Raw genomic sequence first — 17172 nt, 5'->3', positions numbered from 1 at the left:
TTGGTATTACTAATATCAGTTTTATGTCAAACTCAGCAAATTGCTTCTGAAAACTTTCTGGTGTTATTAGCTTAAAAAAAAAATAACTGGAGCACAGGGCTTTAGATCATAGCACTCCGGAGGCAGAGGCAGCTCTTTGTGATTTTGGAAGCTAGCCTGGTCTACAGAGTTCCAGGACAGCTAGGGCAACACAGAGAAACCCTGTCTCGGAAAACGAAGAAATAAATAACTAGAGGGAGGGGGATACAGCTCAGTTGGTGACATGCTTGTCATGTGTGCATGGCCCTTGGTTCCTTCCTCTCCCAGGAACTCCGGGGGGGGGGGGGAGTTGACAACCCCCCCAACCCCGTAAATCAGCAGCACATGTCTGTAATCTCAGCACCCAGGAAGCTGAGGCAGGACGTCTAGAGCTTTGGACACACAATGTAAGCTACACAGCAAAATCCTGTCACAAACAAAACCAAACTGGATTTGGGATAGTCATAAATTTACAAAGGGCATGGCTAATAAAATTATCGCAAACAAAGTAGGTTGGGTTTTATTCATTCATCATTGCTATTCAACAGAGGCTATTTAACATTTCTTTTCCGGAAACAACAAAAAAAAAAAAAAGCAAAAAAAACTCTCACCTTCTGCTCAAACTCCATTTTGAGTCCTTTAAAAACCTGTCTATGGTGTTTCAGAATGCAGCCTGAATTCCTGGCTCTGCCTGGGCGTAGCGGCCACCAGTGGCAAAGAAAACATCAGCCGAATGGTTCAATCATCAATCCCTAACCCTAACAACCCTGACCCTAAACAACCCTATCCCTATACTCCATCAAGTATTGTAGTTAACAATTGGAGTGACTGGGCCAAGGGGGGTTGGGGTGGGGGTGGGGGAGGCAAGGCTTCTTTTAGTGAACACAATCCTGAGAAAACACTTATATTACTTTCATTGGTATGCTCGGCTGAATCTAGAGAAAAAAGTATACGGCACTCCATTTCATTAACGATAGCATATTTAGAATAAAATTGCCATGACCGAGACCCCTCATCCAACAACCTACAACCGCTAGCCCGTACTGGACGCTACAAATGCTGCCGAGGCCCTGGAGCAGGTGCCGTTTAGCGACGTCACAGAGCCCCGGAGGAGAAGGCGCCAAGGCAGTTTGCCGGAGACTCCCGGGCAGAAGATGCCCTCCAGGCTTTGACTACTACGTCGCAAGCTGCGGGCCACGGCCTGGGCTTCAGTGGAGAGCGCTTCGCCTCCTACGCCCACCTTCCTCGGGCCACCACCCCGCCGGTCTCTGTGCCCTGCAGACTTCCGCCCGCAGCCCCGCCGCGCTGGCTTCCTCGCACCTGGGCGGGGGCTACAGGCGCAAGTAGCCCGGGGCGGGGCCGGATTGGGGGCGGGGCTCGCGTCATGGACGGGCCTTGGAGATGTGGGCGTGGTGTGTTGTCGGGGGCGGGGTCATCCGGGAGGTTCTGGGCCTTCGGGCCGCGCCCAGCCGGGCGGGAGGCAGCGGCCGCGGTGCGCGCCAGCGGCGCGGGGATTGGCTGCGGCGGGCGGAGACGTCAGGCTCCCGGGGCCCCAGCGGCCGCCCGGCGCGGCGCGGCGCAGTCGGCTCTAGTGGTCTCCTAACGGAGAGTTGTTCCCGGCCGTGCGGTCCTCCGTCGCCGTCGCTGGGCTGCGCCGCCGCTGTCGCCAGGACGCGCCGCCGAGCCCCTCGTCGCCTCTAGCCCCGCGGCCTCCGTTCACCTCAACTTCCACTCGCCCATCATGACGAAGACTGAGAAGAAATCCTTCCACCAGAGCCTGGCCGAGTGGAAGCTGTTCATCTACAACCCGACCAGCGGAGAGTTTCTGGGGCGCACCTCCAAGAGCTGGGGTGAGCGCGCGGCGGGGCGGGCGGCGGGGCGGACGGCCCCATTCATTGCCCGCGGCCCGGCGGCCCCGCTCCGAGGCTGGGCGGCCGCTTTGCGGACCCGAGCGGGGCGCACGTGCTGCCGGTTCCCGCCGCGAGCGGCGCCGGAAGCGGGACCCGCTGGCCGGGCCGGGCCTCCTTTGTGGGGCGCGCGCCCTGGAGGCGCGGGCCGCGCCGACTGGGGAAGCCGGACCTGCCCCTCGCCTGGCTGGGGAGAGGAAATTTCCACTGCCCGCTATCTTGTGACTCGGCGGCGCTGCCACCCAGACGCCCGGGACAGTGCGGGCGAGCGCCGGGCGTGTGTGGGTTGCAGGGACGTGTGACGGGGAGTTAATCACTGGGGCACATTGTCCGCGAAAATGCACTTGAATTCCGACTGAGAAAGGCCGGCTCGGAGAGGGCTTCCTCGTCCTCGGAGATCTCAGCGCTTCTCTGCCTTGCATATTTTGCTCTGGGGACAGACAGTCCTGTTAAACACCCCCCACCCCCGTGCCTTCAAAACATCTGAGTGATAGTTGAATGTTAGCAGATTTTCTCTGCGCGAACTCAGTGTTTTAAAAAGAAATAGTGAATTCGAGTTAATCTGTCTTCTGGTTTTGTGCTGCTTTAGGCTGAGGGTTCAAAAACATGTTAGTGAAGGTGGACAAGTGTTCTCCGTATATTGCCTTTATATTTAAACAATTTTACCTTTTGGGAATCCTTTTTTAAGAGTGTTTTGTTAGTGGATAAGGACATATTACTTTTTATTCTGAGCAAGAATAGGTTTTTAGAGCTGAGAGCCGTTGGGGCATGGCATTTTTAAGAGAAGCATGAAAACCATAAATGAGCTATGGCTCACAAAATAATTAGCTCACTGAAGTGAGCTCCCTGAGGGTGGAAGACTCCTTGAAGCTCTATCACAAGCTGAAAGGAGCCGCGGAAGCTTTGGGGTTTTTTTGTTTTGTTTTTAATTCCAATCTCCATTTGAGAAATGAGGAAAATAAAACCCAGAGGTTGTGATTCTGTGTAAAATTACATATTCCTTGGGGCCAAGAAAAGAGCCCAGTCTCCTTTAATCCCCGTCCAGTGGTTGTATTATCTTACAGATGCCTTGCCTAACTGCCCAGTAATCATGTACAATTTTTATTTAAATTGCTGTCTTTTCTTGGGAGTTCGGTACGTACCGAAGAAATAAGTCTTCTAGGGCTAAAGGGAGAAGAATGGTGATGATTGCTTGTTTCCAGAGCGCACTTTGAACTGAAGTGATTTTTGGGTGGTGGAGAGGATTCGGTTTTGTAAGCTGCCTTTTGCTTCTCTCTCTGCCTTCTCATTTCTAGAGCTTCATGTCTTTACTTCTGGTAGGGCTTCTCCTACAGGATCTCACTGTAGCCTGGACTGACCTCTGAGTAACTGTTGGTGGCTCTCTTGTCTTCAGTCCCCTACTCAAGTGGACCCTCATGGCAGCTCAAACAGTGCTGTTTTAATTTCTGTTAGAATACAGGTTTCCTTGGTAATATGCTTTTAAATAGATAACCTGTACAGAGTGTACGGGTGGGAGTGGCACATAGAATAAGTAAAGTTGGGGTTAGCTTAATGAAGTTTAAGCAAGATCCCTTTATAGAATCAGGGCTTGTTGTCCTTGTGTTCAAATAGTAAAATTCCAGTTCATTGTAGTAATCCCAAACCAGTGCAGAAGATCCCACCCAGCACAAGGACATTTGCCTAAGAATGTGTGTGAGAGGAAGACAGACTAATCCTCGGCTTTGAAGGATATGTCTCTAGACGTGTTGGGTCAGCCGTGGAGAGGGCCACCTGCACGCAGACACAACATCAGTTTGGACATCTATGTGCCTGTGGGGTGTTCAGCCGAGAGGGGCTTTTTACTTAAAATCATCCAGGCCCTGGGTGAGCCGGCAGCCTGGCCCACCGTTAACATTCCGGTATGTCCTTCAGCAGTTTGTATGTTTCTTTTTTTAAGCTAAAAGAAATCACAGCCATGTATATGTTATAAACACTATCTAATGACAAAGGTCTACACCTCCATTATTAATAATAGTTTACTTGACTAGTGTCCCGCGGCACAAATAGCCCATTTTCCCTTCATTACTGTATGTACTGGTCCTTCCTTCACCCCCTCTTCCTGTGTATGTACATTTTTCCAAATTTATTTCCTTGGGATCTGTTTGTACTGGTAGGATATCTAGGCTGCACCCAGACCTTTTAGAGTTGGAAGCATGCGTCATAGTGCCTTCCTGGGGATTTCTCCGTATATTCCCACCAGCAAGGGTGTGATGGAGTTTAACTTCAACACTAAAGCTATAAAATGTGACTGCTTTTATGTTTTCTGGTAATAGCTTTTTTCCCCCTTGGAAAAACTTTATATGGTCAAATATTTATTTCTCGTTGTGTCCCTGCTCCATCAAAAATGTAATGTAGGTGGTAGTAAAGAGTTACAGTTTTTTTTAACTTTGTAAAGTTGCTCAGTCTGTTTTATGTAGAGGCCTCCCAAAGATGTGCACATTTTCAGGTTTTACTGTACTTAAATCTGCAGTACATTCCAGCTTGATCTGAGGTGTTTCCCTTTAAGTGCACTCAGCACTTTAAATCTTATATTTAGTGGGTTTTGTTTTGTTTTGTTTTTTGTCTGGAGCGGAGGACTGGACCCAGGGCCTTGCACTTGCTAGTCAAGCGCTCTACCACTGAGCTAAATCCCCAGCCCCTAAATCTTATATTTAAAAGGTAGTTTTGCTGTAGTTTTAGAAAAAGGGAATTCTGCATGTTGCCTCACATTACTGTATTGAGAACAGCTGTCTCAGCTCCAGTAGTGGCTGCTCTGTAGTTTGTTTTGATACTATAGCACAGCGGGTTACAGTAGTCTCAGAATACCTACACTCACCTCATTTGGTTTCTTATCAGAAGTGGAAAGCAGAGGCAGAGGGAGATTGAAGCAGACCTACAGTTAGTTTCTCAAACAGTAAACACAACACTAGAAATAAATAGTTGCCATTTCTGTCAAATCAACAAAAATTTTAGTGCCTGGTGATTGTTTTTGCAAACGTTAAGCCTGTGCATTAAACCCGAGTAGAGCCAATGTAGTGAGGTTTGGATATCGTCTAGTATTAAGGTAGGCAGTGTGCCATGTGTTGCAGTTCAATTTTGTTGGTTTTGAGTCCAGCTGGTTTCAAACTCAGGGTCTCCCACCTCCACCTCCTGGGTGCTGAGATTATAGGTATTCTCTGCCACATCTAGCTTAAAATTAACACTTAAAAGATGGAATACAATAGCAAAAGACTGTAAGGAAGGGTATTGTTTCTTATTCTGTATTTTGTGTGTATAGATAAACTATCTAAAAAATAGATTTACATCAGGTATCAAATACGTTGATGTAAGATACATTTCCAGCAGGGACTGCACCTCAAAATGTAGGTGAGAAAAGTCACTAGGTGAGTTAGTGAGATGACAGAGTCCTGGTGAGAAGTTTTGTTGTTGTTGGGTTTTTTTTTTGTTTGTTTGTTTGTTTTTTTTTTTGTAATTTATGCCACAGTATGGTATCATTGAGGGTAAACACTTGGGGAATCTTTGGAGATTGTTGTCTTATCTAGGTTGTCCATTGATAGGCCACATAGATTAACATTAACGTATAATTAAGATCCTGATTTTTTTTTTTTCGGAGCTGGGGACCGAACCCAGGGCCTTGCGCTTCCTAGGCAAGTGCTCTACCACTGAGCTAAATTCCCCAGCCCCAAGATCCTGATTTCTAAGCATAAGTTCTAGTCCATAACCAGTAGCTGACTGCATCTTTTTTTTTTTTTTTTTTCGTTTTTTTGGAGCTGGGGACTGAACCCAGGGCCTTGCGCCTGCTAGGCAAGCGCTCTACCACTGAGCTAAATCCCCAACCCCAGCTGACTGCATCTTGTTCATGTGTCTTTCTTTCACTGTGGTGCCATTTACTTGCTTCCATTCTGGGTCATCCCTTAGCAAATGCTCTAATCCATTCTGTCTCATGGTAGTTGTTGAGGTGTAGAGGAAAAGGCAAATTGTTTATTGTTCTAGTGTTACATAAGGTGGTGGGTTTTGTCCAGTAAGTAGGACATTTGTGAAACTTTACAAATATGAGTGCTTTTGAAAAAGTGTAAGACTTGCCTTATCTTAAGTGCAGGTTATAAATGTAGGACAGCGGGGGAGGATGGCCCCAGAGCAGGGCATGTCACCCAGTAGAAGTAAGGCATAACTCCCAAAGTGTCCAGGAAGTAGACCTGAGGTTGATGGAGGGAAAGGACATCATACGACCCATTATAATAGTTGATTGTATGTGCCTTAATATTGTTAAAGAACCTTACTCCCAGAATGGTTTGTTTGAGTTTTCTTTTTTCCTTTCCCCCAGAGTCGATTCTGAAATTTTTACCACAATTAAAGTTGTACTAAAAGGTGGCTTTTATTTGTTTTTCTTTTTTTCCCCTCATTTTATCTTTTTTTTTTCCTTTTTTTCGGAGCCCGGGACCGAACCCAGGGCCTTGCGCTTGCTAGGCAAGTGCTCTACCACTGAGCTAAATCCTCAACCCCTTATCTTATTTTAAAAAGCTGTTTATAGGTCATCGTGGAGACCCATACCTGTAATTCCATTACTTGGGGATGCAATTGCAGAGGCAGGAGATTACTATAAGTTTTAGGCCAGCCTGCTTTACATACTGAGTTCATGAACAGTCAGAGCTATATAGTGAGACTCTGTCTCAGTAAAACAAGGCAAAGACCCAAAGGCCTACCTACAGTAACAATTTTACCATGGTTTATCATTGCATTTAGTGAAGAACTAGTTAAACACTGATTGTATTAAAGAAAAACATTACTTTTTTTCACATTTGCTATTTTTTTTTTTTTTTGGTTCTTTTTTTCGGAGCTGGGGACCGAACCCAGGGCCTTGCGCTTCCTAGGCAAGCGCTCTACCACTGAGCTAAATCCCCAACCCCAACATTTGCTATCTTTAAAAAATTTAGATTATGTATATTTTGCCTGTGTGTGTATTGTGTATATATAATATATATATTATATATGTCTGTGACCTGTGTGTTTAGTAGCCTATGTGTTAATTAAAATCTAAAATCTGTAATATATAAAACTATAGTTAGATAGCTGATTTTCTCATTTCCATATTTAAGGATAATGACTTAGTTTGTCTTTTCAAAACTTAGTTAATATATTTTAACATTAAGTATTCTTATATTCTACCTTTTATTTTCCTTATCTTTTTTTTTCCGGAGCTGGGGACCGAACCCAGGGACTTGCACTTGCTAGGCAAGTGCTCTACCACTGAGCTAAATCCCCAACCCCTTCCTTATCTTTTAAATTATACTTGTGTGTGTGTGTGTGCGCGCGCGCACACACTCTGGTAGAGGAGTATGACAGCTTGTTAGAGTTGGTTCTCTCCTACCATTGTGGGTCTCAGGGTTCAAACTCAGGCCATCAAGCTTGGTGGCAGGTGCTTTTTAGAGACAGTTTTACTATGAAGACTTTAACTTACGGTAGTCCTGCTGCCTTAGCTTCCAAAGTGCTAGGATTACAGGCGTGAATGACCATGTCCGTTTTTTTTTTTTTTTTAAATTATCACCCATGTAGTTGACTTCATCCTCTGGCTCCTCTCTCTCCTGTCACCTCTTGAACATTCCCAGGGTTCTCTCCAACCCCTCCATTCCATCCTGGACTGGCTACTTAGATGACTGGTCTCCAGAGGCAAAAATAAGCTCTTTGCCAGATGTTCACCTCCCAGATCAGATTAAGTTCCTGTGTTTCTCCTAACACTTGTAGTTACCTTGTGTGGCCATCAGCCACCTCCCAGAGCTGTCTTGTGCTTGCCAAGCAAGCAGGTCTACCAACACCCATAACTTCTTCACTGATCTTTGGCCCCTTATATGTCATTGCTCCTAGTTAACTAGACCCTGTGCTGACTCCCCACCTTCATCCCCCTTCCCCACTTCCAGTGCTGGGGACCCAACCCAGGGCTTTGAACAAACACTTCTGTGAAACTGCACCCCAGCCCTGCTATAAACTATTTGATTTATTTTACTATTACTATTATTATTAATTATTTTTATACATTTGTTACCTGAGTTGGGTGGGCGTATGCTCCTGCACAGGCCCAAGTGTGTGTACCACTGTGCACGTGTCAAAGTCAGGACAGCTGGTGAGTCACCTCTTGCACCATGTGGGTCTGGGGCTTGAACTCAGTTTGTCAAGCTTGGTGCCAGGCATCTTCACCTCTGAGATGTCTGTTGGCTGGCTCCTTGTAAAGATTTATTTGGGTGGGGGAGGGGAGACAGAGGGGGGGGAGAGAGAGAGAGAGAGAGAGAGAGAGAGAGAGAGAGAGAGAGATTGATTGATTGCAAACGCATACATGCAGAGGCTAAAAGTTGGATCCCCTGGAGTTGGAGTTACAGATGTTGTGAACCTAATGTTCTGAATGTTGAATGTTTTGATATCCCATGGTATAATTGTACTATCAGTGTTTGGGACATTTTTCTCATTTCTACTGTACTGATGAGTTTTCATAGAACTTGTGTGTGTGTGTGTGTGTGTGTGTGTGTGTGTGTGTGTGTGTGTTTAAACAATAAACAAAACAACCTTAGATCTGAGGGTATAGCCCAGTGGCTGAGGCCTGAGACCCAGCCAGGGGTTCATCTCTAACCCTGGGGTAAGAGGGAACTCCCCCACCCCACCCCCCAGGAACCTGAGGACTGAACCCAGGGCCTTGGGCGCTTGTGCTCTGCCACTAAGCTAAATCCCCAACCCCAAGAGGGAACTCTTAAAAGATTATTTTTACTTAACTCTTTGTTGTTTTTGAGGCGAGGACTCATAGGTCAAGCTAGTCTCAAACCTTGATCTCTCTCTACTTCCCACATGCCAGGACTATAAACATAAATTACCACTTCATTCTTGAAGGGAAGCTTAGCTTAAGTTTGTGGCTTGTGTTGTGTGTCTCATAAAAGGAATAGAAGCAGGACTCCTGCTGCTTTCTCAGCTTCTGCTGACTTTCCTAAGTCTTCTCCACTCCAGGTTATCTACCTGGGGTTTATTTAATGGAGCTTTGTTTAATAGGTGGGAGCTTTCTCTAGCTTACATATGTGTATTTAAACTTTAAAGTTAGTTATCAGTGAAGCTGGCTTATCACCAGCTCTTAATGTATCACCCTGTCCTCAATTTTGAGGAATTATGCAAACTCTTGTGCACTCCCAATTCATAATTTTTCAAATAATTTTAGTTTAAGTAGATAACAGCTTTCCAGCTTCTGTCTGCTGCTTTATAAACTCTTAGGGGATTATGGCCCAGTGGTAGCATGCTTGCCTGGTATTTTTATCCCTATACCTGGGTTAATGTTCATTGCTTAGGGAATGAAGTTTCTAACTGTAGTGCATGACCAGAAAGAGCCAAGCAGTTACCTGCAGTCATTGTGATCTCTGGCCTTACTGCTATCAGATTCTTTCCAAGCTGTCGCCTCAGCTGTGCTACTGTCATTGATCGTGCCACCACCACCAGGAAGCTTTAGGTAGCATGGCATCCCAGACTTCTCTATTGGAGCTGTTTCCAGTCTTCTGTCCTGTGCTCTTACCTTCTTTCTTTTTTTTTTTTTTTCCTTTTTTCTTTTTTTCGGAGCTGGGGACCGAACCCAGGGCCTTGTGCTTGCTAGGCAAGCGCTCTACCACTGAGCTAAATCCCCAACCCCACCTTATTTCTTTCCCATCACAATGCCCCATGGAGTAGCCAGCGTCATGTATCTGGTGCTCCTGGTCTGGAATGGCCAGCTTATTCCTTTCCCCATACTGTCCGTTCTCTGCATATTCATTCTCCTATTTGTAACATTTGTGTGCCAGATCTGCCACAAGCCTGATGTCCTCTAATCAGTGAAAATACCACCTATTTCTAATATCTGAACCCGTTTTTACACCTGCATTTATATCCCCATAGCATCTAGTGTGTCGTCAGTACTTTTTTCTTGAACAAAGTTTCAGCTTGTGATTTACTTAGTCCTTGAAGTAAAGTTGAGAATATTGAATTATTTGTTTTAGCTTCATACTGAAAGTTTCGTGGCATTCATTGTACTATAAGGCATAATTCAGTCTGCTAGATTACTGTGTGTGCCACTAAGTTCCCCACTGATTTTGAGATTTTCAGAATCATAAACATACCTATGCACGTATGTTATCTGAGGTCTCTGAGAAGTTCCCTGAGATGATCAGACTGGGTTAGAATAGACCTGAATTCCGTTCACATCTGTGTCAAGCTTAGCTTCTCTTTGAGAAACCTTTTGGCCTTAGTTTCCCCTATAAGGGGAAAAGGGTATGCAATTTTAGATGTCACTGTATGATACTTGTCCAAATGCTTTTAGCTAGAAAGCAGCAAACCTTGAAGGACCAGATGAGTATTGTAGCTTAATTGCTACTACAGTAGATAGCAATTGTGTGCACCTCTCAGTTTTTTTTATTTATAAAACTGAGTTTTTTTGTTTTTTTGTTTTTTTTGTTTTTTTTTTTGGTTCTTTTTTTCGGAGCTGGGGACCGAACCCAGGGCCTTGCGCTTCCTAGGTAAGCGCTCTACCACTGAGCTAAATCCCCAGCCCCTGAGTTTCTTTTCTTATTTAAAAGATTTATTTGTTTATTATGTATAGAGTTCTGCCTGCATGTACATTTGCACACCAGAAGAGGGCATCAGATCCCATTACAGATAGTTGTGAGCCACCATGTGGTTGCTGGGAATTAAACTCAGAACCTTTGGAAAAGCAGCCAGTGCTCTTAACAGCCATCTCTCCAGCCCCACAAAACTGAGTTTCAACTGTTGACACTAGACGTTAAAGTCATTGTATAGACTGACTTGGGAAATACCGAAATGGGCCAGGCTCAGTAGTGTACACCTGTAAATGTAGTCATTGGGAGGTGGAAGCAGGAGAGTCAGAAATTTAAGGCTATCCTTTGCTACACAGCAAAGTTTGAAGCCAACCTGGGCTCATGAGACTGAATACTCTATCACCAAAAGAAGGCAAGGAAGGAAAAGAAAAAATCTTGAACTGGTCTGAATGGCATGCAGATTCTTTGTTTCCTATTCTCATGGAACAGAAATAGCAAAATTGTTTGCAGCTTTGCAGACACAGTTATCCATCATCAGTAGATGCATTGCTCCCATCAGCTTCTCTGGGCAATCACTGTTAGCTGTGTTAGTGCTTTTAAACATGTGATACTTGGTGTATCTATTTTGGGTAGAAGTCAGGCAGCTTCTTATAACAGCAGTTCTCCTATGTGTTTACCCAAGAGAAATGAAAACATGTCCACAAAAACACTTGTAGAAGAAGAATGTGCATAGTGGATGCTATTCATAATAGCTCTAAACTGGAAGCAGCCCAGGTGTCCATCAGTAGGAGAATAGACAAACAAGTGTATGAACAGTGGAATACAGCTCAGCTGTAAGAAGTGTACTAAGTGTATAGGAAACATGAGTGTTGCGGAGTGTGGTGGCACATGCCTTTGACACCAGCAGTTGGCAGTTTGAGGCTACCCTGGTATACATAGGGACTTCCAGGCCAACCACAGCTACACTTGTGAGAGAGCAAGTGTAAGCAAATAAAAACATGAATGTCTTTAATTCCAGCAGGCAGGAGGCAGAGGCAGGTAGATCTCTATGCGTTTGAGACCAGTCTGGTCTAGAGATGGAGTTCTAGGACAGCCAAGGCTACACAGAGTAACCTTGTCTCAAAAAAAACATAACCAAAATAATTTGATGGGGAAAGAAAGCTTCACTGAAGAAAGTACATACTAGATGATCTCATTTGTATGTAGTAAAAATGTCTGGAATGCATCTACAACAGTGGGCATAGAGATCTACTGGGAGGGCTGTCTTGCTAGGTCTTGGCATCACAGAGATGAGTGACTTGTCAAACGTGATGATTGGGGGCTTATGTATTTTCTTGAATGTAATTTTGCCCTTAACTTTTCAGCTACTAGGATGCTGAATTTGTTGGGGGATGAAGGACATTGATACCGTGTTCAGGAACCAGACACAGTTCAGATGGTAGTATAGACTCTGGGTTTCTGGGTGGTTTCTGTTAAATTTCATTCAGCTTGCCTGTGCATTTGTAAATAATGCTGATTGAAATGTCATCACCAGTCACTTAAAGAAATTTCAGCTTTCCCATCGGCTTTTTATTTTCTTTTATATGAAGATATAGAGTTGGAGTTTTGTTTGTTTTTTCTCTCTTTACTATGTCTTGCCTATGTTTGAATGCCAGTATATGTAAATTTAGTTAAATCCTTTGAGTGAATGTATAAAATTCCATAGTGTACAGATTTATAGATTGCTTTTTCTAAGTTTTATGTAGTATTTGTGTTCTGCCTGTGAAGGTTAGAAGATTCCTTTGTTGAGTTGGCTCTGAGGATTGAATTTAGTAAGATTTGGCTTAGCAAGTGTTTAACCCACTGCACCATCTTGCCAGCCCCCATCTTGTTTTTTCTGAGCCAGTCTCTCACTAATCTGGAGATCAGCAAGTAGATGTGATGACAGCTAGTGAGCTCCAGGGTTCTGTCTGGCTCTCCCTCCACAGAGCTGGGATTTCAGACCCTTCCGTTCCCGCAGCAGCTTTTATATGAGTGCTGTCTGCATGTGAGTGTGAGATCGTGCACTCCTATGAATGAGTCTGAGTGCATTTGGAAACTAGAACCGAATGCTTAGTGCCTTCCCTTTGTTTCTAAGCCCCTTACTGCCTTGAGATGGTGTCTGTGATGAAAGAGAAGCTCATGTTTTGCCTAGGCTGGCAGACTGGCTGGCCCGTGAGCTGGACGTCTGCTTATTTCTGCCTCTAACGCTGGGATCATAGGTAGGAACATCAACACCAGGCAAGCTGGAGGTTTGGACAACTTAACTGATTGAGCTGCCTCTTGGGAACTGTTTTTGTTATTTTTGTACACTTATTATTTTTTTAGCTATTTTTAATTTTTTAAATATTTAAATTTTATTTTTTTAGTTTAGTGTGCGTGTTTTCATTCCTTCATTATTAGAAATTAAATTCAGAGTTTTATGCATTCTAGGTAAGTGCTGTATTATTGAACTCTGTCCCCACTGTTGTTTTGAGACAGGGTCCCACTATGTATCCCTGACTAACCTGGAACTGGCTGTGCAGACCAGGCTGGCCCCAAACTCAGTTTGTCTGTTGATGCCTACCTACCAAGTCGGGGCCAGCCACTGTGTCCACCTGCGTGCACTTGTGCATCATGTGGGCGTCAGTGCTCAGAACTGCTGCTTTCTCTTCAGTTTCCCTTTCTAGTGTTCTGGAGACAGGGTTTCCTTTGTAGCCCAGGCTGTCTGGGACTGAAAATAGCCTAGGAATTTATTGTCCTCCTGCCTTTACCTCCAGGTGGATTACGGGCTTTTGCTATCCACTGGTGTCAGGCTGTGCTGGGAATTGAGCCCTGGGCTTCATGCACAGTATGGCAGGCATTCTACAAATTAAGCCAAATTATATCCCCGGTCGAATTTACTCTTCTACTATCTGAAAACCCGACATCTGTCCATCTTACCTTTTTTAGTCAATACATTTAAAAATTTTTTTTTATCATTTTTAATGTGTGGGGTGGGAATATTCATGAATGCAGATGCCAGGACATATCACGGCATCAGATACTCTTGGCATCAGATACTCTTGGAACGGGAGTTGCAAGTGGTTGTGACTGACTGTTGTGGGTTCTGGGAATTGAATGAACCTGGGCTATCTGGGAGAGCATTACATGTGGAACCAGCTCTCCAGCGCTACTGAATGCATTTTTTTTTTTTTGAACACTTCCAAAGAAAAATGAATTAATCCATGAAGTTAGAGCCAAGATGACTTAATTACTCTTTGAAAACTTTGATGTCTTTTTTTTTTTAAAAGATTTATTTATTTATTATATATAAGTACACTGTAGCTGTCTTCAGATACACCAGAAGAGGGCATCAGATCTCTTTACAGATGGTTGTGAGCCACCATGTGGTTGCTGGGAATTGAACTCATGACCTCTGGAAGAGCAGTCGGGTGCTCTTAACCGCTGAGCCATCTCTCTAGCCCTACTGAATGCATTTAGACTATGGATTTTACTTTGGCTTGTGACTTGACTACATAGTTTTGATTTTCTGTTATTTCAGTGTTTTACAGTTTTGTTACATGTTTTACTTTTCGGGGAAAGTGCACATGTACCCTAATGTACTTGTGGAAGTGAGAGGAGTTGATTTCCTTCTTCTACCATACAGGTTTTTGGGATTGATCTTAGGTGGTCAGACTTGATGGGAGGTGCCTTTTACCTGCTGGCCTACCCTACCAAGCCTTTTTGTGTTTTGTTTAATGATACTGGTATTGAACTTAGGGCACTAAGCTTATGTTTTGCCATAGAGCTATGTCCACAGCCCAGCTTTTCAAAAAAAATGTACTTTTGCCTAATGGTTATTTCAAGAGACCATTCTTTAAATGTTTACTGATAATATCTAATTCAACTTAGATGAAAGGTTTTCTTGTTTTGTTTTTTTGCTTGTTTTATTTTTTCTTTTGAAACAGGATCATATGTAGCCTTGGGTGGCCTCCAGCTTTGTAGCCAAGGATAGCCTTGAACTTCTGCCACAGCCCCTTACATACTGGGGCTGCAGACTTCTGTGCTACCATGCCTTTGGTTTTTGTTTTGTTTTGTTTTGTTTTGTTTTGTTTTGTTTTGTTTTGTTTTGTGATTTTGGTTTTTCCACCAAACCCCAGGCTGAATAACACACCAGGCTGTCCTGGAACGCACTCTGTAGACCAGGCCCACAGAACTGCTTGCCCTATGCTACCACACCTGCCTGGTACTTAACTTTGTTTTTTTAATTAGAACCTTTAAAAATAGTTTTCTTTGGGTTGGTACAAGAGGTGCCAGGGTTGAACCCAGAGGCTTCCACCTGCTGAGCAGTTGTTTATCACTGAGCTAAAGTCTCTAGCTCACCCCTTCACCCAACCTTCCCATTTACTTCATGGTTAATTTAAGGGCAAATGCTCACGTTTGATGAGTGGTTTTCTGATGACTGACTACAAAGTTCTGTGTGTCTTAGGTAACTTGGCTGTGTTTGAAAAATACTTGCTGTTCTTGCTATCGTTCAGTTCGAGACATCTAACAAAGGTAGTAAACTCTTTACTCATGATTGTGTACTCATAAAGCAAGAAGAACCCACAAGGTCATGGAGGTTCCTAGCTATAATGCTCTATCTCTTTTTGAGTCAGGGCTTCATGTAACCCAGCATTCACGAGGCACTGAGGTCTGTCCCCAGCACTGCGAATCAGTAAATCAAAATGCTAAACAGGACTGAAGATATAGCTTAGCTATAGAGCGCTTACCCACACGCTACAGGGCCCTTGGTTGGACCCCGAATGGGGGTGGGAGGTGGGGAGGTAGGGAAGACACCTTACTGAGTATAGAAGTACATATGACCCAGGAGTGTGACTTAGCGACCTGGAGAAATGAAACAGTGATACCCATCACAGCTGGGGGAATTTTCTAGCACAGTTTGTAGTGGTAGTTCAAAGGTCAATGAATCGTACATCAGCACAATGGAATAATAGCCACAAGAAGACTGAAATGCTCATACATGTTTAGATGTAGATGAACCTGAAGTTGGCTTGTATAACTAAGTTTATATAAAAGTTTATGCAGTAGATTAGTGATTGTAGGGGCCTGGTATGGTAGAGGATAAAGAAAAATGAGTTATGACGGGACAGGATATAGATCTTGTTTAAAATATTCTAAAATGTCTTAGAGATCGCATAAATCTGGACATACTACACACAGTTAAACTACATAGTATATTTGAATGTAAGTAGCAAACCATATCCTGATGACATTTTTTAGTTTTAGATTTTTTCCTTTTTCCTTTTTTTTGTTGTTTGAAGTCTAATAGCTTGCACACAACTTAACAAATCAGTGGGTTAGCATTCTAGTAGCTGCACTGCAGGAAAATAAATGAGGAGAGGGTTGGGGGCAGAGCATAGGATACGATGTGCACATGTAGGAGATTGTCAGACTAAAGATTACAATTCAGATAGACTAAACATTTAAACTTAGTGTGATCCTTGTAATTACTTTTTTAAAAAAAAGAAGTAAGGATACTTGCCTGTGCCTTTAAAAAAAAAAACAAAACAAAAAACTATAAACAGAATGATTATTGACCAAGTAAGAGCTTGTGGCCCTGGAATTGCGTGAGGAGAGCTTTCATGTCAGGTTCCTGTGGGTATTTACAGAGTGAATGAAATCACAAGGCTCAAAGTGTGCTGAGGGTAGTGCCCATGGCTGCCTTTGTTTTAGTTTTGTCTCTTTGAGGTCTCCACTGCCCGGCCCTCTAGGTGCTGGCACCACAGGCAGTGTACCCGTATCTAGGTTTTGAGGAAGCTGGTGGTATAGGTTGAAGAACTTGGTCTTTATCCCAGGTTTCTGACATAAACTTTAAAACCCTGGGATTTTCTGGGAGATAGTCTTTGTTAAGCTGATGAAGAAATTAAGTTACGCCCTGGCTTCAGAATTAGGGCTGGTTCCCTGAAAGACGACTCAAGTCCTGAGAGTAAAGGGACTTCTAGGAAAGGAAGGATGTGCAAACTGAGTCCCCTGAGCAGCTTAAGATTCAGTCAAACCTCACTAAAAGGTGAACTCCAAGGATAAACTAAGCTGTCTTAGTCTCCAGGGAACGGAACAGATGTGCTGGAGGCTTGCCCTGACCTTAGGACCTGATAGGAAACACTATCTCTCCTGGACCCTCGCCTGTGTGTTTTATGACTCAAAATCCTAAGTACAGCTCTCCTGAGTTCTGTTGGGGTTTCCTAGTGAGGAATGGAAACCCAGGGCTGAGGAGAAAAGTACTTCAAGACGTACCAGGGATTCAAGCTGCTTCCTGTGCATGCCTGTATCCACCTAGTGGCAGGACTAAATTTTACAGTTAAGCTGAGCCTGAGTTGCAGGACAGGACTGATTTTTCTGTTTCTTTGGAGATAGAGTTCTTCTTAGTTGTAGATGACACATGAACTAGACCTCGAGTAAGCCTTTGTTTTAAGAGTAGATGCAGTTGATTAGGTTAAACTTGAAACCTTGTTTGCTGTGAGGCCTTTTTGCAGTTCCATTCCAAACATGTTTCTAGTTTGTTTTGGCCTTTTCTTCCCTCAGGAGTTTTGTTTTTATCTTATCAACTCTCAGCAGCTAAAGGCAACCCCTGAGTTTGAACCTGAGACCCATATGCTGGACAAGAGGACAGACTTGTGGAAGTTGTTCTGCCCAGT

At 43.9% G+C, this 17172-nt stretch overlaps 1 protein-coding gene across 1 annotated transcript in view; it reads left to right on the top strand.

Moving 5' to 3' along the window:
- Window positions 1-1614: 1614 nt before the first annotated feature.
- Atp1b3 (ATPase Na+/K+ transporting subunit beta 3) overlaps window positions 1615-17172 on the top strand; it is a 31328-nt gene continuing 15770 nt past the window's right edge. The window contains exon 1 of the mRNA NM_012913.1: window positions 1615-1868. Coding sequence (NP_037045.1) covers window positions 1760-1868 — 109 coding nt within the window. The 5' untranslated portion in view covers window positions 1615-1759. The remainder of the gene's footprint in view (window positions 1869-17172) is intronic.

Source organism: Rattus norvegicus, chromosome 8 (assembly GCF_036323735.1).
Source record: "Rattus norvegicus strain BN/NHsdMcwi chromosome 8, GRCr8, whole genome shotgun sequence".
Lineage (NCBI taxonomy): Eukaryota > Metazoa > Chordata > Mammalia > Rodentia > Muridae > Rattus > Rattus norvegicus.
This window is presented reverse-complemented; position numbering and strand designations above follow the sequence as displayed.